The sequence below is a fragment of the Sus scrofa genome, chromosome 6 (genome assembly GCF_054392235.1).
Source record: "Sus scrofa isolate SSC_HxYL_T2T_F1_AM1 chromosome 6, Sscrofa_HxYL_maternal_Yorkshire_Landrace_v2.0, whole genome shotgun sequence".
Taxonomy (NCBI): domain Eukaryota; kingdom Metazoa; phylum Chordata; class Mammalia; order Artiodactyla; family Suidae; genus Sus; species Sus scrofa.
The window spans coordinates 19,053,152-19,076,673 of NC_139388.1; the positions used below are offsets into that span (position 1 = coordinate 19,053,152).

The following is a 23,522-nucleotide window of genomic DNA, read 5'->3' on the forward strand; positions in this document are numbered from 1 at the left end:
TGATCAGTACCACAGGGACTGTTACAAGAGAGGAAAAGGGGGCAGGGGAAGCTGAGCAGACGAGAGACTCTACAAGACCTAGAAAGGAGAGTTGTAGTAAGCATTCAATAAACGGTAGCTATTATTGACTCACCTGGCTGCGATGAGTTTAGCAGTTAATTCGTCTTCCTTGATGCGCCACTCTTTAATCTTAGCCAAGTTCTGAAACTGAGAAAGTCAAACTGACTCCCATTTGACAAAAGAGGCTATTTATTGAAATAATACAATGATGTTACAAGGGTGTATTTCATATGGCCTAGAAATCTGAGTCTTCATAAGTGCATGGTGCATGGTTGCTGGGACTAGAGAATCCTCTGCTCAATCAGCCATACATGCATCCTGGGCTCCCTCCTGCCAGCAAAGATGTGCTGAGATCCAGAGATTGGTTGGATTTAGGCCAGACTCCACACACAAACCAGTGGTCTCCTTTAGTTCTTCCAGAACTAAGCCTTTATAAACTTTAACAGTCGGGTAGCACTCAGTTGGTTACAATTCATGCCTTCTTGAAAACAGTCCAGTATGGGGATCCCAAAAAAATGAGCACCAAAATGAGTTCCTGATAGGCATCCTAGCCAATTGGTAGGGGAGATTTAGAGTAGAATTACCCATTGTCAACTATGTATCAGGCAACACAAGCATGGTCTTGGCATTATGTGTATGCTACCTATGGAACATCAGAAGGTATTTTGAAGGGTTAAAGTCTTGAAGGGCAGATCAGCTATAGAATATCCCATCTTGCTCCACATGTGATAAACTCATTGGGCTATACATGCCACATTTTGGGCCCCAGCAAATTTTTTCCTGCAGAGAATTATGAAGGATGTTTGGGAGCCGTCTCATGCTGTCCAGGATGAGACAAAGATTATGGATCTTGCTAGGCTGCATGCAAAGAAGCCAATAGGAAAGGTTCACCATCAACACCACTACATATCACTCCCCATGATTCATCATTAGGGTGGGAAAATGTGCTGATCTTAGAGGGTGCAGAGGCTCTTTCATGCAGGGTCAATGTCCACAGTTGGTTCCAAATTTATTGTCAATACTGGTGCCAATGAACCAGTGGATTCTGGACATTCCATTAGGATAGCCCATGGGAGGCACCGGGGGATATTAAAGATTAGAGTGGGATGCTGACATTTACTTCATGTTCTACTGATGGAAAAGCACCACAGAGCTAAAAAAGTTAATTTTTTAATTGTGAAAATTTCCTTGACATACAAAGTGATTCATTACATGCTGATTCTCTAAACTGTTTTAAAGGCAAATGTTATGGCAGTGGATAATTGAATATACACTTTTCTACAGTAAAATTAATTTGGGGCATCATCTTTTTTCTCTTAGTTCTGTGTTATCATCCCATTGATCCAATATAGGAAGCTTAGGGCAGTGCTTTTTCATGGAAGGATCATGAAAAGCACAGTAGGAAGACAATAATTCTATGAAACTGACATATGTTAACTGAAGTATGACACTTGGGAAAAGAAAAAAAGTCATTAGTAGTTAAACTATTTACAATTTCTGTTAACATTTTGGTTTGTAAGCTTCCAACTTTAAATAAGTATGAAATTTGCATACATCTTGCTGCCTCTTATGCTTTTATGAACTCCCAAAGTATCCAGCTCCTGAGTGCTCATTAAATATTTGTGCATATGATTTATTTTAAAACTTATTTTAAAGCTCTGAATTCCAAAATATCTTTTCAGTGGAAAGACTGGGGAACAAAGATCCAGGAGATCTGCATTTTTCACCCAGACTTGCCTTCAGAAACTGTATCATGCTGTGCTAACCACTTCACATCTTTGGCTTGCAGTTTCTTCATCTGTACAATGAAGTGGTTGGACCAGCTGATCTAGTTCTCGGAATCGTGAATTCCTGAAGGTGGAATTGGATTCTGTGATAAATTTAATGTAAGAGCTGCAGCTGAATGCAGTTGTCGAACAATTTAAAAATCAGTTTTGGTCACTGCTGCAGGAGTCTTATTTATTAAGAAGGTTGTAAACAGTGAAAATTATAAGTTAAACTGTTGAAAGTTGGTGATCTCCTGCATATATATATTCAAAAACTTTTCAAAGTCCAATATATAGGCATATCATTTCTAACAGGTTATATCTGATGCTTGTTTTTACACACACCTGTAATCCAATCTGAGTATGTGGCTTTTATTAAAAAAACCAATAGGCTCCTAGCAGAATTTCTCTACACACAACGTGTACACACACACACACACACACACACACACACACACACACACACACACAAAACTTCATTACATTCTCAAGCTTCCTCTCCAGTAAGAATCCATGGATACTGAATAAGAACAGCATTTTACCTAAAGCTTTCAGGACATTCCTTAATGTCAGGGTTCCTAGAGTTTATTTCGTGTATGAATTCTCTGATGTTTCGTAAGAGCTGAGCTCCGGCTGAAGTTTTTCCCACATTCCTTACAAGTATAGGGTTTTTCTCCAGTATGGATTCTTTGATGATCATGCAGATTGGTTTTCTTTCGGAAGGCTCGTCCACATTCATTACATTCATAGGGTTTTTCTCCAGTATGAGTTCTCTCATGCTGAATGAGGGATGAACTCTGACTAAAGGCTTTCCCACAGTCAATACATTCATAGGGTTTCTCTCCAGTGTGGGTCCTCTCATGTTGAGTCAGTGATGAACGTCGACTGAAGGCTTCTCCACATTCATTACATTCATAGGGTTTTTCTCCAGTATGAATTCTGTGATGCTCTATGAAACTCGTACTCCTTTTGAAAGCTTTCCCACATACATTACATTGATAGGGTTTCTCTCCAGGATAAGAAATGGATTGTTGACTAAAGGCCTGCTCACAATCATAGGGGTTCTCTCCAGTGTGACTCCTCTGATGGTCAGAAAAGTCTGTGATGTGACTGAAGTCTTCCCCACAGTCATTGCAATGATAGGATTTCACCTCAGTGAGAGTGCTTTCATCTTGAGTAAGTAATGAGGTGTGCTTGAAATCTATGCCATAGTTATTGCTTTGGTAAGGTTTGCCTCTCTTATGAATTCTCATATGTTTATAAAGGGATGGGCTCTGACCAAAAGCCCTCCCACATATGCTACATTCAAAAGGTTTCTCTCCTGTATGAGTCCTCTCATGCTGGACAAGGGAGGAACATCGACTAAAGGCTTTCCCACATTCCTTACACTGGAAGGGTTTCTCTCCACTATGTGTGACCTCGTGCTGGGTGAGGGATGTGCCATGCCTAAAAGACCTCCCACACAAATTACATCGATAGGGTTTCTCTCCAGTGTGAATTCTCTGGTGTTGAACAAGGGAGGAGCTGCGCTGGAAGGCTTTCCCACAGAGACTACACTGATAAGGTTTCTCTCCAGTATGAGCATTCTCATGCTGACCAAGGGATGAGCTATGCCTGAAGGCCTTCCCACACACATTACATTCAAAGGGTTTCTCCCCAGTGTGAATTCTCTGATGCTCAGTAAGTTGTGTCTTCCAGAGAAAGGTTTTCCCACAGTCAGTACATTCATGGTGTTTCTTTCCAGGATAAATTCCCTGATCTGTACCATTGGGGAAAGATCCATCTCCTTTATGAGTTTTCTCATGTTTAGTAAGTGACGACCTGTGAATAAAGGCTTTTCTACATTTATTACATTTATAAGGTTTCTTTTTTGCAAGGACATTGTTCTGATTGATTAAGTCTGAATTATGTCCCAAATTGCTCCCAAGCGAATCACATTCACTAGGCCTTGGAGGAATGTTCAGTTGTATAACCAGGTTTGTGTTAAACCTAGAGTTTTCGCTAAATTTATTTTGCTCACAAGTTTCTTCTGGTGTGATTATTTTCTTCGGGGTGGATGCATCTGGCCCCAGATGTCTCTTGCAGTTTTCCTGGTGTCTCTCTAACTGGCCACTAACATCCCAAGCATCTTCTAATGTGGCATGTGAGAGATCGTCTGTGCTAGGGAATACTTCAGATATGTTCTGCCGCAGATTTGAAGATTTGGCTTCAGGCCTGGTCTTCCAGTCTGAAAGAAATCCAAAGTGCAAAAGTCCCCTTTTCCTTCCTGTTGAAACAAACTGCTACAGTAGGAATGAGGAAGTGAAAGAGATAAATTATACATCACTCTGTTTTGACATTAGTCCTGTAGCTTGAGGAGAAGACCCAAAATGGAGAAAGGAAGAGTGGAGAGAGGTGACAGTGCAGACTGCAGATCCAGAGTGAAGGGTAAGTCCAGAATGAGGAAGCCCACATTGGAGGGCTTGTTAGGGAATAAGGGAAGAGGTGGGCATGACAGAGTTAGGCATAGATACAAATGGAACAGAATCAGAGTCCGTCTTGCAGAATCCTATCTGCTCTCCATGTCTCCTGTCCATTTTACAAACTGCCACAGAATCTATCTTCCTAATACATCCATTTCATATTAAAGTCACCTCTGAGGCTTCAAATCTTCAAACCCTGCAGAGAAAAATCTGCAGCCAGTGATTATAACTGAAATAGTTCTTTGACATACTTGAAGATCAAGGGCTATACTTCCCAAGCTGAAAAAAAGTAATATTTCAAGAGGCAAATCATCCTCGCCTTTACAACAACTGGAACTGTGTTAGTCTATTTGAGTTCTAATTCTACATTAATCACCTCTCCTAACCAAAAATAATTTTACTTATTTATTTATTTATTTATTTTCGTCTTTTGTCTTTTTAGGGCTGCACCCATGGCATATGGAAGTTCCCAGGCTAGGGGTCTAATTGGAGCTGTTGCTGCCGGCCTATGCCACAGCCACAGCAATGCAGGATCTGGGCTGTGTCTGTGACCTACACCACAGCTCATGGCAATGCTGGATCCTTAACCCACTGAGTGGGGCCAGGGATCAAACCCACAACCTCATGGTTCCTAGTCAGATTCATTAACCACTGAGTCATGATGGGAACTCTGAAAAATGATTTATTTTAGTCTGCCTAAAAATTGATCTCTAAACCTCTCTTTAACTCTGAATACTAACAGCGGAAATTTAATTAGTGTCTAGATTCTAAGAATGGTCACCCTTAAAAACTAAGGGGAAGGAGGTTTCTAGAGTGATGGAAATGTTCCATATCAACAGGAGTTTGGGTTAGATGGGAGAATACATTTGTCAAAATCAACTGGATGGTATATATAAGAGGTGTAATTTCATTGTAAAGTAAAATTTGCTAAAAAGAAAGAAAAAAAGAATTATAAAAAAATACTGAACTCTAGTCAATGACATACATGCTGAAGTATGTGGGGGTGAAATGCACTCATGTCTGCAAGTCACTGTAAAAATGCATCAAAAGTAAGACAACAGATGGACAAAAAGAAAGATACATGGTAAAGCAAATATAATGATATTAACTATAAATAGAATCAAGGTGGTCTTCACTGTATAATTTTTTCAATTCCTCATATGTTTGAAATTTTTCACTTAGGAGGGGAAAAAAAAAAAAAAAAAGCAACTAAGGGGTCTTAAACTCCCAAATTCCTTACCCTGGAACAAGACTCAATTCTAAACTCCTGAGGATAAAAATGCTTTATATTAACTTTTAGAATACTTCTCAATGGGACATTTAAGAAAATGCATGTTGCAATGAATGAATGAGAAAGTTCTCTCCCAAGCCAGATTTCATAATAATTAAGTAATTTCTGACTGCCTTCTATATGTTCTGTAACACAGACAGAAAATACATAGAAATATAATAAACAGACTCTCCAAGAGCTTAAAAATCTAAGAATAAAAATGAGACTCAATTCTTTGATGACTAAAAAAATCCCCAAACCTATCAGATAGTATATTATCAAATCTGAATTTGTGTGGTAGAGATGACATAAATGGTATCTGGTGATCAGGGAAGAAAGGTTAATATATTAGTATACTGTATATAGGTTTTATGGATTGGACAGATCTTGAACTTAAAGAATAGATGGCTTTGAATAGGCATAAATATTATCTAATGAGAGAAAGTGTATGCTACTTACAGAAAACATCAAAAAGAAGTTCAACCTAAGTGGAGCTTTTTTTTTTTTTTTTTTAAACAGCAATAAAAGATAATATTGGAGGGTATAATAGGGACCTCTAAATCAAGGAAAATCATTCTGCTTGCCACAATGAGGTACAAGGAGTTATAGCAAGGTTCTTTCAGAGGTGGGTGGTTTATGAAGCTAAAGTATTAAAATCCAATATGGTCCATCAAGTGATGAATAAACAAGTATGATATATCCATACCATAGAATATTACTCAGCAATACGAAGGAATGAAATTCTGATACATGCTACATGAATCAGAAACATTACAAACAAGCCAGTCGCAAAGAGCTCCATATTATGATTCCATTTATAGAAAATATCCAGAATTGGCAAATCCATAGAGATGAAAAGTAGATTAATGGTTGCCAAGAACTGGGAGGGATGGGAAATGCAAGGTGACAGCTAGTGGGTACAGGACTTCTTTTTGGGGTGCTGAACACATTCTGTAATTCAATAGTGGTGATGGCTACACAACTCTGTAAATATCCAAAACAAGTGAACTGTGCACTTTAAAAGAGTAAATTTTATGGTATGTGAATTATATCTCAATAGAACTATGATTTAAAAAATCCGATATTGGAGTTCCCATTGTGGTGCAGCAGAAACAAATCTGACCAGTATCCATGAGGGTGCGGGTTCAATCCCTTGCCTCACTCAGAGGGCAGGGGAATCTGGCATTGCTATGAGCTGTAGTGCCGGTTGCAGATGTCGCTTGGATCCCAAGATGTTCTGGTTGTGGCCAGCAGCCGTAGCTCCAATTTGACCCTTAGCCTGAGAACTTCCATAGGTCAAGGGTGCGGCCCTAAAAAGCAAAATAAATTAGAATAGAAAAATAAAAAGTTAAAAAAATTAAAAATAATAAAAAATTTAAAATCCAATATTGGGAGTTCCCTGGTGTCTAGGGGTTACATCTTGGCACTTTCAGCACAGCAGGCCAGGTTCGACTTCTGGTCTAAGAACTGATATTCCACATCAAGCCTCTGCAAGCTGTAGCCAAAAAATTTTTAAAAATTAAAAATTAAAAAAAAACCAAACTGGAGTTCCCATTGTGGCTCAGCAGAAGCGAATCCAACTAGGAACTGTAAGGTTGAGGGTTCAATCCCTGGCCTCGTTCAGTGGGTTAAAAATCTGGTGTTGCCACGATCTGTGGTGTAGGTCACAGATGAAGCTCGGATCCCACATGGCTGTGGCTGTGGCCAGCAGCTGCAGCTCTGACTGGACACCTAGCCTGGGAAACTCCTTATGCCGTGAATGAGGCTCTAAAAGGCAAAAAAAATCCAATATGGATTACAAAAAGATAAGATAGAGTGAGAAGTTTCAACTGGGAATTATAGTAATCTAAATCTGGGTTTTGGTTTAGGATGTGGCCAGTCCAAGTTAACAGGCAGGAAATTCCAAGATACTTCTCAAAGGAGGAAAATAGCCTAGCTTGAAGGAAAAAGACTAGACTGACTATGGGTGTCTAGCTTGAGAGATTGGAAAGTCAGTAACTTTTCACAGGCAAGGGGAGAAATGGGTAATGGGTAAAGTTGCAAAATGTTTTGACTGGGGATGCAAGATGACTGATTTAGATTTTACACCTTTAATAAGAACTGTGTGGGACTTCTAAGTGGAGGAGTCCTATGAGAAGGAAAACAAGTGACCTGGGTGTAAGTAAGGACAATTCTTAGTTTACAGCACAGAATGAAGAGCTGGGACTACCAGAAGGCAGGTAGACAACCTTTTATAAGGAGGTGACACAGAAAGAAAGAAGCCACCAGAAGGCAGGCTCCTTAAGGTAGATTCACTTTGAGGGAAAAGCAAGAGAAGCCCAAGATAAAGCCAAGAAGCATTCAACAAATAGAAAAACCAGGAGAGGATGATACTCCAGGAACTGTAGGGGAAGAAAATGAATCAAATCAGTGAGAGCGCAGGATGGAAGGAAGACGGTGTTGCTGCCCAGACAGGTGGTACAGGAGCACAGTCAAGGAAAGAAGTCTGGAAGCAAGTTATGAAGTGAGAATGAAGGCTGTGGGTATTTCCTACAAGTGTGGGGCATCTGACAGTGAAAGCAGCAAGACAAAGCAAGGAGGAGACATGGAAGTTCAATTAACATCTGAATGAGAAGAAAGATCTTTAAACAATGAAAGACATCAGAAGAGAAAATAATCCAGCAAGTGGGTTATAGGATAGGGAGAGATGGTATTCTAAGTGTATAACAAAGGGCTACTTTTGGAAGGAAAACAAGGGGTACCTCTTCCTCCAAGACCTACCAGCAGCAGAAACACCCTATCGGAGAAGGGAGATGTATGTAAGTGTCATCCAGGAGATGGTGCAGCCTCTTCTACAGGCCTAGGAGCTCCCAAGGCAGCAACCTGAAGGTGCTTCCCTCTCCCTCAGCTGTGCCACTGTCTGCAGTGATTCCTACATGCTTGAGTCTCACTTATTTACCTGGACAGAAAGGTCTTTGGATTTCTCCCTCGGCTATCCATGGCTCTTCTCCTTGCTCCAATTTGAAGATCACTTCTGGCTTGGAGACTTGATATCCTGCTCATGGGTAAATACACAAGATTTGGTTGTTTGTGCAAGTGGACAAAGAACCCTCTACAACTCAGTACTAGGCCTTGATCCTCAGGAGCTCTGAAGGGGAAAAAAAGGTGCAATTTGAAGAGTCATGCAATCAAAGGACCTACTCCCATTCTGCAGAAGAAAGACCTTTTACCTAAAGAGTGGCTCAGAAATCCATAAAGCTGGGTACCAAAAAGATGAGCAAGCTGACCCTGAACACCTTGACTATGGTCACCCAAACCACGAGCCCCACAATCCTAGCAACTGGGAAAGTAAAGCCCCACCAATGAGAAGACAATGAGATGTGGTTCTTACCAACAGAAACCAAGTGGCTATAGTTCTCCAGCATCACATCCCTGTACAAACGCCTCTGAGCAGGATCCACGTGGTGCCATTCCTCCTGGGTGAAGTTCACAGCCACATCCTTAAATGTCACTGATTCCTGTAGGATCACATTTCTGCTCAAGTAGGGATCAACCCCACAGATGTTCCCATGGCGATAACTGGTAACCTACTGTAGGGTCTATCAGAAATGGTAATCACATGTCTGATATCCTGAGGGGGCAATGTTGGGTTAAACACACTAGGTGTTACATAATTTCCTAAAGAATCTAACATTGCAGGCAGGAAAGTCATGATAGACAATACATCCCACGATCCCTACTAAGCTCTCTTCTTGTTTCCCTTCAAAGCCAAGCCTTTTTATACAGTAACTAATTCCTCATGCTCCGAGCACCTTCTTTGTTACAAAATCCAAATACGGCAGGGAATAAAAAGTGACAACCCTCTTTTATTCCCATCATCAATCCCACTAAACTCCCTCCAAATAACCATTGTTAACAGTACGATATACACACTTAACAGTTCCTTTCCATGTTTTACACACACTCATATAAACAACCTTTCTTTGTGAACTACCATATACATTGCTCTACAACTTGCTTTTTATATTTAACTATGTATCTTGGAGCTCTTCCCATAGTGCTGTATGTAATCTCACCTATTCCTTTCCACTGCTTCACAGCATGCCACAGCGCAGTTGTACCATAACATACCCACTGCCAAACCTCAGAGCATCCCACAGCACTAAGAACAAGATTCAGGAGTTCCCATTGTGGCTCAGTGGTCAACAAACACAACTAGCATCCATGAGGATGCGGATTCGATCCCTGGCCTTGCTCAGTGGGTTAAGGATCTGGCGTTGCCATGGGCTGTGGTGTAGGTCGCAGATGCAGCTCAGATTCGACCCCTAGCCTGGGAACCTCCATATGCCACTGGTGTGGCCCTAAAAGACAACAAATAAATAAATAAAAGAACAAGATTAAAACTTCTCCAACACTCAAAGGGCTCTGGCTATGCTGACTGATCCTTGAATATATCACGTTTATTCCCTCCCTGGGCCTTGGGATCACTACATGGTTGGCAATCAGTTATTAATCATTGAGGTCTCATGTCCAGTACTGCCACCTCAGAAAAGTGTTCTTACCACGTCCTTCTAATTTACTGTGCATCATATTATAATGCTTAATTTTCCTCCTAGCACAAATATCTCTTGCTGTCCAAATTCCTGCCATCTGAACTCAGGAACGAAGCAGATTCAGATTAGATGCTTGTGCTTTGATATTTCTTGTTAGCTTTTCTGTCTCCCTGACTGCAAGTTCCATGAAAACAGGGACTTTATCTATCTTCTTCAGAGTGCTTAGAATGATATCCAGCACACAGTGGATGCTTTAAAAAAATGTGGTGAATGAATAAATGGACCAGTTCATGTTAATAGATATTTGGATTAGTTTCAATACTTTGCTACTACAAACATTATTGCAATACATCTTATTTGTGCAAATATGCTAGAATTTCTATAGTCAGCTAGCTAGAACTAGAACTGCTAGGTCAAAGATCTTTTTCTGCTTTACTCCACTCCAATCACTTCTTCCTCACCACCTGCTGAAACTAGTCTGGCTGAGGACCCCCATGCCTCCAAACTGTCCGTTCTGATGCTCACAGGGTTTCTGTCTTGCCTTTTCAGGCCTCATTCAGTCATGGGACTTAACACCATGCCGGACTTGAAATACCTCCTTTGGTCATGGTTAGATTTCTACCTGAAGAAGTACATAATACTGGGGAGGTGGGGGTATAAAATGGGAGGTTGGGACTGACATATACACATTATCATATATGGAATGGATGACTAACAAGGACACTGTATGGCACAGGAAACTCTACTCAATACTCTGTAGTGACCCATATGAGAAGAGAATCTGAAAAGGAATGGATACATGGATATGTTTAACTGGTTTACTTTGCTGTACACCTGAAACTAATGACACCGTAAGTCAACTGTCTCCAATAACAATTTTTTAGAAGTACATAATAAAGTATGTGAAGATAATTTGTATGAAAATACACTGAAAGCAGAGCCATGAGTTCACTGGAGCAGTGAGGACAAGTTACATGGAGGTTTCTATCTTATTCCATGCCCTTCTCCCCATGTGCTTAGAGGGTATGGCTCCCTCCCTACTCTCGCATTATTCTCTCCCTTGCTAACTCCACTTCATACCTGAGGGCTAGGTTAGCAGATTTTCCATGAGGTCCTATGATCCCCCAATGGAGGGTCAATCCCCATATTATGTGCTTTAAGTCACTCTGCACAACCACAACTATTCAAGCAGGCCTAATAATCTATTTAATGCTTATTTTCCTAGTTGAGCATTCCCAGGTGAGCACAAATGAGGGCAGGGACTGTACTTTTTTTTTTTTTTTTAACTCTAACACACCAATGTCTGGTGAGTACTTGACCAACACTAAATATCTATTTCCTGACTGAGTTGAGCCTTAAGGAGATGGCTAAGACCTGAATTTTAGAGAAAAGGGGCATGGCCCCATCTCCTATGGAGTGAGGTGCAGGACCACATCCATACACAACAGTGGCTCCTCCATATCACAGTCCTGCTCAATGCTGTGACCATGTCCCCATAAGAACAGTGAAGGGTGGAAACATGGCAGATTTTTCTTTCAGATGTCTGGGATCTGTCTGTGCCAGGCAAAATGACACTAGATTAAAGAAAAAAAAGACACTAGATAACTAGATATTTGCCAGGGGCCTGGCTTTACCACATGCACCATGGCAGAATAAAAATGCAAATGGAAAACACTGCAGTCCTTGGTTTGTTTATTTTAAACTGTGTTATTTATTAGAGCATGATATGAGACAATACATATGAAAGTGAGGTGCTACAAGCCTTCTGATCAGGGAAAACTGAGAGAAGCTTCAAGGCTGGCTATGCACTGGGCCTTAAGAGGTAAGTACCATTTGGATGGGAAAAGACAAAGTGGGAATCTAGTCCAGGGACTGATAAGCTAGAGAAAGCTGGACTTGGGATGTGCATGGCCAGCAGGTGAAAGGTTTGGACCAAGGCAGACATTTTAAGTGAGATTGTGAGAAGTAACACATTTCTATTACCTACTCTGTCCTCTAAACATATGGCCCCTTGGTTTAGAAACAGACTCAGCAGCCAACCTGGATTCCTTTGCTTAAATGGTTCCCTGTATTTAACACAAGACTTCCTGACCTTATTCTGCTTCCCCAAATAGGTTGAACTAATGGTAAGGAATGTGCTGATCAGTAAACAAATGTCTAGTCCAGGCCACTCATCATTTCTTGCCCTGGCAGGACAATTGGCCTCTGTTCTCCTACTCATGTTCCCACCACCTCTTTTCTATATGCTATTGGAGTCACTTCTCTAAAACACAAATTTGTTGGGTTTTTAAAAAAATTTTTTATTATAGTTGATTCACAATGTTCTGTCAATTTCTGCCGTACACCAATGACCCAGTTATACATTTATACATTCTTTTTCCACATTATCCTCCATCATATTCCATCACAAGTGATTAGATATAGTTTGCTGTGCTATAGAGCAGGATCTCACTGCTTTTCCACTCCAAATGCTACAGCTTACATTTACTAACCCCAAACTCCCAGTCGCCGCCCACCACCAACAAGTCTATTCTCTAGGTCCATGAGTTTCTTTTCTGCAGATAGGTACATTTCGGCTGTATATGAGATTCCAGATATAAGTGATATCATCAGTATTTGTCTGTCTTTTTTTGTCTTTTGTCTTTTTGCCTTTTCTAGGGCCGCTTCCACAGCATATGGAGGTTCCCAGACTAGGGGTCCAATTGGAGCTAGAGCCACTGGCCTACGCCACAGCCACAGCAGCAATGTGGGATCCGAGCGGAGTCTGCGACCTACACCACAGCTCAAGGCAATGCCTGAATCTTAACCCACCGAGCAAGGCTAGGGATTGAACCCGCAACCCCATGGTTCCTAGTCGTTAACCACTGAGCCATGACAGTAACTCCTGTCTTTCTTCTTTTGACTTACTTCACTTAGTATGAGAGTCTCTAGTTCCATCCTAAAACACAAATTTGATCATGCATACAAACCTTTAGTTTCCTCCCACTTTCCCCTATTCTTACTGCCCTCATCTGAGTCCATGCCACTATCATCTCTTACCTAGACCACTACTACAGTCTCCTACCTTGTCTCTCCTTTTCCACTCATGTCCCCTCCCAAGTCTGCTTTCCATGTAACAACTAGGCTGATCCTGTTAAAACCTTTCAGATCGAATCATTTCTTCGCTTAAAATGCCTCCAAGGGGAGTTCCCATCATGGCTCAGTGCTAACAAATCTGACTAGTATCCATGAGGACACGGATTTGAACCCTGGCCTCACTCAGTGGGTTAAAGATCAGATGTTGCCATGGGCTACAGTGTAGGTCACAGACTTGGCTTGGATCTGGCATTGCTGTGGCTGTGGCACAGGCCAGCGGCTGTAGATCCATTTCGACCCCTAGCCTGGGAACGTCCATGTGCTGCACGTGCAGCCCTAAAAAAGCAAAAAAAAATTTAACAATTACTATCAAAATGTTCCCCTTCCTCATGCTGACATAAAGAAGACCTTGGCCAAATGATGCAGCCCAAAGCAAAGAACTGGAAGCAGCACATACTAAGAGAAGACTCAATTCCATGGCCCCTAAAAAGCTCCACAACTGGTAAGTGTATAGTATCCTTGGATAAATCAGAGACCTCCTGGAATCCAATCTTCTCATCTATAGCATGAACTGAAGAAGTACGAGTTTTAATAACAGGTGAAGAGCATGTCCAGAAAGCACATGTACAAATATAAAGAGACATGATTCTCCAATTCTACCATGTACCAACCCTGCAGGTGAAATCCTCTAAAAGCATAACTCAAGAAACTCTGTAGTTTTGAAACTTTGCAAAGCTGAAAACCAGAGACTGGCAGCTACTGTGTAAAAAATAACCAAATTATTTACATTACATATTTTAAAATACTTCATTTATACTACAAAACATTATATTTAATATAACTATCAAATATAATATTTAATCATCTATATTAGACACAATTATAATAATATAAAAACTACCCTCTCTAAGACCATGTAAGTTTATCCAATTAGAGCACATTAAACTTACTGGAATACAGTACAGCATTTTCACTCAAGTACTCGGTATTCCCTGATATCAGAGTTAAAGTGACTCTCACAACTGAGTACAGACAGAAGTAACACGACTACTGTTAGCCCTCACATACATACACCGATGCCCTATTCAGGCTAAAGCATCATCTACAGTATCTCAACCATAAACCTGGCCCTGGCCCTTGACTCTTCATTTTTCCTTTATGCCCTAGAGTTACCAAAACCCTCAAAAATATTGCCTATATTCAGGCCCTTCCCTTCTTTCAACCCAACTCAAATCCTCCCTTGCCAACAGTGCCATGAGGCCAGGCAATAACACTGTAGATTTATGCTAGACACATGTGGCTACTGAGCACTGGTGATGTGGCCAGTCCAATTCAGGATGTGCAGTAACTATCAAATACTGGATTTCAAAGACTCAGTTACAAAAAAAAAAAAAATGTAAAATACCTCATTAATAACTGTAAAATATTGACTTCTATAGAAATGATAAGATTTTGGCTATATTGGGGTAAATCGTATGTATTACCAAAATTAATTTCACCTGCTTCTTTCTATATTGTGGCTACTAGAAAATTTAAAATTATACATGTAGCTTATGTTTGTTTTGGTCAGCATTGTTCTAAATCTCCACCTTAGGCTACTCTCTCGAGGTGACAATCACCTTTCTCTTAAATTCTGTCTCCTGTCACCCACTCCATGATTCCACCAAGTGGACTCTGCCTGGGTCACATCATTCTACTTCATGTCCCCTCGCCTTTGTACATCCTATTCGGACTATCATGTACTCTCTACCCTCAGCTCTACAAGTTATCCTTTCAGAACCAGTTCAATGGTCCCTTGCCTTCGGAGGCCTTTCCAGATTCCTCATCTTCCCCCTGCCAGCTTCAGTATTTGGTCCATATGTCCACTGCATAACCGTAGCTACATTTTCACATTTTTCTCTCTCAACAATTTCTCAAACTCCTTTTCATTTCAGTATTCCAAAATCAAGCATGTTGGAAGTGAATTGTCCATGCATGAAGGGCCCTACCAAGCAATATTTAAAAGCCCCTCAGATGATTCAGTATAAAAAAGCAACAACCAACATTTACTGAGCATTGAACGCAGGCGAAACACCCTCTCACTAAATTTTCTCACTGAAGCCTTACTGTCATCCCACAGGAAGCAAGTGTCTTCTCCAGATGGGTTCTGAAGTGTGACCATGGTTAAGAACCACCACCCACGCAGCAACAGATGCACCTACAGATTATCATACCAAGTGAGGTCAGAAAGACAAATACCATATGATACCACTTATATGTGGAATATAAAATATGGCACAGGAGTTCCCGTCGTGGTGCAGTGGTTAACGAATCCGACTAGGAACCATGGGATTGCGGGTTCGGTCCCTGGCCTTGCTCAGTGGGTTAACGATCTGGCGTTGCCGTGAGCTGTGGTGTAGGTTGCAGACGCGGCTCGGATCCCGAGTTGCTGTGGCTCTGGCGTAGGCTGGCAGCTACGGCTCCGATTAGACCCCTAGCCTGGGAAACTCCATATGCCGCGGGAGCAGCCCAAGAAATAGCAAAAAGACCAAAAAAAAAAAAAAAAAAAAAAAAAATGGCACAAATGAATCTATCTACAAAACAGAAATCTACACACAGAACAGACTTGTTTGTAGTTGCCAAGGGGGAGGAGGGAGGGAGTGGGATGGTCTCAGAGTTTGGGTTTGGTAGATGCAAACTATTGCATTTACAATGGATAAACAATGAGGTTCTACTATATAGCACAAGGAACTGTATCCAATCTCTTAGGACAGACCATGACGGAAGACAACATAAGAAAAGTAAATACATGTATGACTGAGTCACTTTGCTGCACAGCACAAATTGGCCCAACACTGTAAATCAACTATATTTTAATTAAAAAAAATTCATATACACACACAAAAAGAACCACCACCTGGCACAGAGCAGACATTCCAAAAATGTCTGCTGAGTGAATGAAGAGAGCTGGGTAATTCTTACTGAAGAAAAACAAGGAGTCGTTTTGAGGATTTTTTTAAAAAAATTGTGTATTAGTGAATTATATTCTTGGACAAATGGAAAAAAGTTATCAGTAATAGCCAAATCTAAAAGCTGGCTCCATTTAAATACTGGCCCAACAGAAAAATCTCTGACAAATGCAGCAAAAGAAGAAATTAAAAAAGAATCAATTTAGGGAGTTCCCATTGTGGCTCAGCAGTAATGAACCTGACTAGTATCCATGAGAAAGTGGGTTCCATCCCTGGCCTTGCTCAGTGGGTTAAAGGATCCAGCATTGCCATGAGCTGTGGTGTAGGTCACAGACAGGATTGGATCCCGTGTTGCTGTGGCTGTGGCTTGGACCAGCAGCTATAGCTCCAATTTGACTCCTAGCCTGGCAACTTCTACATGCCACAGGTGCATCCCTAAGAAGAAAAAAAAAAAAACAAAAAAAACCAGCAACAACAACAACAACAACAACAAAACCCCCACCAATTTAAAGATATGGCAATAAACCAGTAAAATATCCAGCACTGTGTTAAGAAATGTGAAAGACCTGGAGTTTCCTGGTGGCCTAGCAGTTAAGGACTTGGTGTTGTCACTGCTGTGGTACAGGTTCAATCCCTGGCTGAGGAACTTCTGCAAGCTGTGGGCGTGGCCAACAAAATAAAAAAGAAAGAAAGTGAACTATCTTAGTGAAGAGGATAATTTTAAAATCCTAAATCACCATTTTTTTTTTTTTTTGTCTTTTTAGTGCCACACTGTGGCATATGGAGTTCCCAGGCTAGGAGGCTTACACCACAGCTACAGCAAAGCCAGATCCTTAACCCACAGATCGAGGACAGGGAGGGAACCCTCATCCTCAAAGGTGAGGTTTGATACTGCTGAGCCACTACAGGAACTCCCTAAACCACCAATTTTAACACACAGAAAAAGAAGAAACTTAATAATTGAGGAAGAAACAGAGAAAACTGTTCCCGAATCTTCCTCTCTATAAAAATTCTGGATCTAAATATTTTATAGGTAAATTCTTTGAAAAGGCAGAAAAAGATGAAAAGCAATCTGAATGTTTCTACAAATTAGGATAAGTATGGCACCAAAACCTGCCAAGATCTCTCTCTCTCCTGCTCCGAGGATTGTTTCACTTAACACAGATTAAAAGAATTAAAAAAAAATTGCCTATTGTAACCAATGGGATTTTACCCAGGATTATTTGTAATAGCAGAAACTTCAGAACCAACATAAATGTCCTATGAGAAACAGTTAAATAAATTTTGGCATATCATACAAAGCAATATAACAGAGCCATTAAAAGTGATATTTTAAAAAAGAAAAATCCTCATAAAAACTGTATGAAAATTAAAATGTTATAATTAGAACAAAATAATACCATTTGCAGCAACACGGATAGAACTAGACACTCTCATACTAAGTGAAGTAAGTCAGAAAGAGAAAGACAAATACCATATGATATCACTTATATCTGGAATCTAATATATTGCACAAATGAACCTATCCACAGAAAACAAACTCATGGACTTGGAGAACAGACTTGAGGTTACCAAGAGGGAAGGGGAGGGAGTGGGATGGACTGGAAACTTGGGGTTAATAGATGCAAACTCTTGCCTTTGGAATGCATAGGCAATGAGATCCTGCTGTATAGCACTGGACACTATATCTAGTCACTTATGATGGAGCATGATGATGTGAGAAAAAAGAATCCATACATGTCTGTGTGACTGGGTCACCTTGCTGTGCAGTAGAAAACTGATACAACACTGTAAACCAGCTATAATGGAAAAAATAAAAATCATTTTAAAAAATAAAAAATAAATGCTATATTGAAAATGTTCAGGGCAAAAACATGCTTAGGGAGAAAAGAAAGAAATTCATTAAAAGAAATATAAACATGGAGTTCCCCTTATGGCACAGTGGTTAACAAATCCGACTAGGAACCATGAGGTTGTGGGTTTGATCCCTGCCCTTGCTCAGTGGGTTAAGGATCCGGCGTTGCCGTGAGCTGTGGTGTAGGTTGCAGACGTGGCTTGGATCCCGTGTTGCTGTGGCTCTGGCGTAGGCTGGTGGCTACAGCTCTGATTCGACCCCTAGCCTGGGAAACTCCATATGCCGCAGGAGCGGCCCTAGAAAAGACCAAAAAAAAAAAAAAAAAAAGAAAGAGATATAAAAGTGCTAAAGAAGAGGGACCATAAATTACTTTTTTCCACTAAAAAGTCTGTATTATATATACTCTCACATACCTTAATAAAAATATACCTTAACAAAAGTATATTTTACATATAGACATGTACACACACATTTTTTTGGCTACATGTGGAAGTCCCCAGGCCAGTCATCGCACCTACACCACAGCAGTGACAACATTGAATATTTAACCTGCTGAGCCACCAAGGAAGTCCAATAATCCTATTTTTGAAATAGGTCTTACAGGAACATGTTTTTACATCCTAACATTGTCTTTAAAATTTCCTAAAACCATTAAGTTGAACGTCACATTGCTTCATGCAACTGTTTTTCGTTTTTTTTTTTTTCTCTTTTTTTTCTTTTTTGACTACCCTGTGGCATATGGAGTTCCCGGGTCAGGAATCAGATCCAAGCAGCAGCTGCTGTCTATACCACAGCTGGATCCTTAATGCACTGTGCTGGGCCAAGGGATCTAACCTATGTCCCAGTGCTCTCAAGAAGCCATCCATCCCGTTGTGCCACAGCGGGAACTTCCATGCAACTGTTTTATCAGAAAACATGCATCACAGGAGTTCCCATTGTAGCACAGTGGAAAAGAATCCAACTAGTAACCATGAGGTTTCGGGTTGGATCCCTGGCCTTGCTCAGTGGGTTAAGGATGCAGCGTTACTGTGAGCTGTGGTACAGGTTGCAGACATGGCTTGGATCCCAGGCTGCTGTGGCTGTGGCACAGGTTGGCAGTCGTAGCTCCAATTTGACCTCTAAACTGGCAGGCTCCATATGCCGTAGGTGAGGCCCTAAAAAGCAAAAAAAAAAAAAAAAAAAAAGAAAGAAAGAAAAAGAAAATACACATCGCTATAACTGGAAAAAATTACATCTTTGCTATGTGAGGAGTAGAAAATGCAGGATGTATAAAATCACTGCTCGGGGTTATGTGGTTACGAATGATCATTCATGTGACACTCACTCACTGTGTACTGTTTTGCCCTAAAAAAAAGCCAAAAGCCCAGTACAGAGAAGGATGGGTAACGACACCACTCCATATGACATAAGATATTAGCATAACAGGAATGCCCAGGAGAATCAAAGGACCTGCCCGTGGGGAAGAAGGCTTTGGGCTGAAGCTTAAAAACCAGCATCAGTCAGCTCAGAAAGAGGTGAAGAAAGGGGCCCTTTGGGCAGAGGGAGCTTGAACATCCCTGAGCACAAACATCCTGACCTGGTTCAGCAAGTGACTTGGCCTCCCCGAAGGATCTTCTGAGCCAGCCTTTGCTGGGTCTATTCATGCTGATGACCAAAGCATAGAGTTCTCTTGGGATCTAGAGTCAAGAGAGACCAGGCCCTGGGTTCTCTGCATTTCCTCCCCTTCAAGACAGAACACCCAGAACCCTGGTCTCCATGAGCAGCTTTTTCCTATAAAACTCCATTTTTTACTTTTCTGGTGGCTTCAACTTTGCGAATGGTGAACACCTTTTTTAAAAATTCTAACTAAAAACCTAGTACAATTATAAGAAAAGAATGCAGAGTGTTTGCATAGATACAGTTAGTTACTAATGATCCTCAGGCCCCAAGGATTTTCCAGGTAACCCGCCCAGCACATCACTGCTCCCATTCCCCTCCCACCATGTGGCCACTTCTATTGTTAGCTGAACCCTGGGAGAAAGTCTTACCCACAGGAGACCCAACTTTCAAACTCTTGCTCCTGCAGTTCATTCACAGCAATCTTTAAAATTAAAAAACTGTACAGTTCCCTGCGCAAAAAACATTGGCTCAAGCTATAATAGCCTCCTTGCAGCTCCTGGAACACATTAGACACACACCCCGATGTTCCCTCTGCCCAGAGCACCCTTCCCCAGACCTGTGCATTAACCCCTGCACCTTCTCCAGGTCTGCTCAGATGACACCCTCTCAACAAGGATAAGGCTTACCTGACCATCCTATTTCAACTGCACTCCTACCATGAGCCCCCACTTTCCTACTCAATCCTCCTTATCTTTCTCTTTTATCCTTTTCTTGAGGTGCTGTTACCTTCTCTTACATGATACAATTTCCTAACTTAGGACTTCTTCTGTCTCCTCCTTCTAGGATATAAGCTCCGTGAAAGCAGCACGGGTTCAATCCCTGGGCTGGGAACTTCCACTTGCTGTGGGTGTGGTTAAAAAAAAAAAGAAAGACGTCCATACTTCCTAGTATCCTTATCTACCCATCATCTGCAGCCCCCACCCACTGCCACATAGGACAATGGCTTCCTGTATAGGTGTCTCGGCATCTTGCCTTTCAACTTCCCTGACACACAATCAACTCTACTCCAACCCCTTTGTTTTTCACCTGCTTCGACTCCTGCTCCTATTCAAAGGCAAAATTTTCACTGACTCTTTCCCACAGGCTGAACTCCCTCTCCCTCAGCATTCACAGCAGCCCCTGGGTCTCTGCAGCCACACTCACCACCATCTATCTCGTGCTATCCTTCTGCATGCGGCTGTCTTCCTCCACTACATTAACTTCCTGAATAAGCAGTCACACGACTCATCTACCCATCTTCTGCATTCCTCTGAGGGTCATGCTCAGAGAAAGGAAACCAGCAACAAAGGGAAATTTCTGCCTAAAAAGCCCCATTTGTAGGGAGAGTGTTCTGTTCCATCCTCCGTTCCTAGCCATCATCTGCAGCCTGAGTTAGGTAACCCAAGTGGACTGTCAGGTCATCCCATGAGAATATAACCGAACTACAGTGCTTAAGGAACACAGCTTCAAAAGTGAAGTTTAAGGCGGTCCCTAAAATTCACTGCTCAGAACACGGATCCACTTTCACTATCAAAAAGGCACCCCCTCCCTCCCACAGACACATTCAAAAAGGATCATCGTCCTCTTAAGTGTATTAAGTCATCCTAGTTCTCACAACCTATTAAGCAAAACACTTATAATGGAAAAGTGCTAATGACAGTGGTTTGCTCAGGCTTTCTTCAAACCAAATAACTGCTTTGTTCTAGTACTGTTACTGTCTCACTTCCTAAGGCTCATCCCTGTAAAACAAAAACATATAACAAGAAGTGAAAAATATAAAGGCAATACATGCTGCGTTTAACTTACTGTAAACTTCGTTTAAAGAACACTGGTATTTTTATCTCTACTGCTTTGTCTCACACCCTAGCAACTAGGATCTGTGATTCTTCCTTAATTGTAAAGGAAGAGTGGGTTAAAATATCATCTGGACCTTGTTTTACTTTCACTGAGAGACTGTGTAAATCGGTGGGTAACCTCAGAATTGAGATGCTTCTAGAAAAGGCCTCATCTTTCACAAGCATAAATGGTTTCACGAATTGGCATAATTAAGTTGAAGGCTGGACATCTGGGGATGTGCATTATACCTCCGTTAAAGCAGAGAAGGACATGAAAAGCTATGAGACAAATCCTCCTTTTTTTTTTTTTTTTTTTTTTTTCCTTCCCTGCCCAGGAAGGGCCCATCTCCAGCCTCTTCCTCGGCAAATCCAGACCAGCCGTCTTTGGTCCCTTAAGGTCTCTCTATGGCCCCTGGGTCAGAAGCTGGAGCTCCCCTCTTCTTCACTCACTGACAGTCACTTTCTCCTCTACAGTCTTCTATCCTGTCACTCCACTGTCTAGGTCCTAATTGTCAGAGTTCCAGGAACTGGCCTGACACTCACGATTCTCATCGACACTGACACTTCCCGCTACGTCCACTCTTAACTCCTCCCACTAGCGCATCCAGCCCCGGTCCCCTCCTTCCCACAGGGCAGCCCCCTTTGGGGAAGACCGCTCTCTCTGCTCTAGACACCTCGGTTTCGTACGGCTAGGAGGCTCCGAGGTGGCGACCGACCCAAGAAGGGGAGTCGCTCAAGCGGAGAACAATGACTGCTCCAAATATACCCCGGGATAAGAACCGGCTGCTCACCTGGGGCCTGGCGGTCGGAGGCCTCGGGGCCATTCCTGCGTCGCTGGGCCAGGCTTCCAGACTGGGTCTGGGGAGAGAGGAGAGGGCCCACTCAGCCGGCTGGAAGCGGCGACCCCACCGTGCCCCGCCTGGCCGGACCAGCCTCCGCCTCTCTGCTATCTCTCCAAGTGCGAGAGAGAGGAAGGTGTGCGGGCCCCGCCTAAGCCAGCCTCCCCTAAATTAAAGGCTCGCCGCCTTCCCGACACCCTCCTCCGGCCACGCCCAGTCCCACCCGCAGGACGGTGGGCGCGGCCTTGTGCACAGAGTCAAACCCGTGGGAGGTGCCACCCGGACACGCGCGCTCGGAATCACCGCCTCCTGGAAGCTTGGGATTTGGCGACTTTAGGCCCACCCAAGACTCGGGTCGGCTCCTCCCGCCCCCGCTGCAGGATCAGTCCTTTGGAATCCTGAAGCGCCAGGGGCGGCCCAAAGCGGGCCGAGCTGCGCCGGGGCCGGACAATGGCCGCAGCGGCGGGGTAGAGCCGGAAGTGCGCCTGCGCACACGGAGCCTCGGGCCCGTAACTGCGGGCGAAGAAGGGCTGGCGACTACACTTCCCAGAGGTCCTCGCGCGTGGGTCCCACCCGGGCAGCCGCGGAGGACGCCGCGCTTTCACAGTCACCCCAGTAGGGACCGCTATCTGGGCCGAAGGAGTCAGAGAGTGGACTCGAGTACCCCTGTGTCCGCTCATTCCGGTAATAATCACTGAGCGCCTGCTCTGCGCCAGGAGCGTGTTGCCGGGGGGCGAGGGAGGGGAGGGCACAGCGGTAGATCCGGCAGGAAAGATCCTGCTTTGTGGGAGCGAGCGTACACTCCTGTGGACGAGGTCAATAGCAAAAATGTAAATCCACCAACTAGATAATTTCAGGTGCTGCCTTCAGCTGTAGGAATAAGACAGTGAAGGGAGTGGAGCAACGTTACCTCTTCTATGCCGTCTTCACCCTTGAGTCGCTACCAAAGGTTGGGACCCTGCTTCCTCAGACCATGTATGCTACGACTAGGATCCTTGATGAACTGGTGGATACCACAGGGGGGAAAACCCTCAGGTAAGTCTGGGGCTTCCTAACAGTCTTCAAAATCAAACTGTGCCACTGCCATGTTTTCTCATTACTTGGTATCCCATTGCTCAGGATTTTGTTCTTCGGAAATAAATAATAATGGGGACTTTTAACAAAAAAAATTAGACTTACATAATTATGTTTTATATATAACAAATAACCAGTCTAAAAAGTTCCCTAGACAGATGGCTTTTT

General features: G+C 42.5%; 1 protein-coding gene across 6 annotated transcripts; it reads right to left on the reverse strand.

Annotated features, from left to right (window-relative positions):
* Nucleotides 1-231: 231 nt before the first annotated feature.
* ZFP90 (ZFP90 zinc finger protein) lies at nt 232-22,761 on the reverse strand. 6 transcript variants are annotated; one of them, XM_084959750.1, is made up of 5 exons: nt 22,624-22,761; nt 22,233-22,299; nt 8,929-9,055; nt 8,497-8,592; nt 232-4,053 (listed from the first exon to the last, which is right to left on the reverse strand). In XM_084959750.1, the coding sequence occupies exons 2-5, from the start codon at nt 22,263-22,265 to the stop codon at nt 2,405-2,407; spliced, it is 1,905 nt and encodes a 634-aa protein (XP_084815876.1). In that variant the 5' UTR covers nt 22,266-22,299; nt 22,624-22,761; the 3' UTR covers nt 232-2,404. The 6 variants fall into 6 exon arrangements, with proteins under 6 accessions (XP_084815876.1, XP_084815875.1, XP_020949545.1 ...); XM_084959749.1 differs by having other exon boundaries at nt 22,584-22,761; XM_021093886.2 differs by having other exon boundaries at nt 22,544-22,761.
* Between the last annotated feature and the right edge of the window lie 761 nt (nt 22,762-23,522).

What these genes read in the sequence shown, in the direction of transcription:
- ZFP90 (XM_021093883.2), bottom strand. Translation starts at nt 22,265, where the DNA reads ATGGCCCCGAGGCCTCCGACCGCCAGGCCCCAG. An exon ending in CTCCGACCGCCAGGCCCCAG is followed by an intron (nt 9,056 to 22,232) that starts GTGAGCAGCCGG and finishes GTGATCCTACAG; the next exon opens with GAATCAGTGACATTTAAGGA. An exon ending in CCAAAGACCTTTCTGTCCAG is followed by an intron (nt 4,093 to 8,496) that starts GTAAATAAGTGA and finishes TTGTTTCAACAG; the next exon opens with GAAGGAAAAGGGGACTTTTG.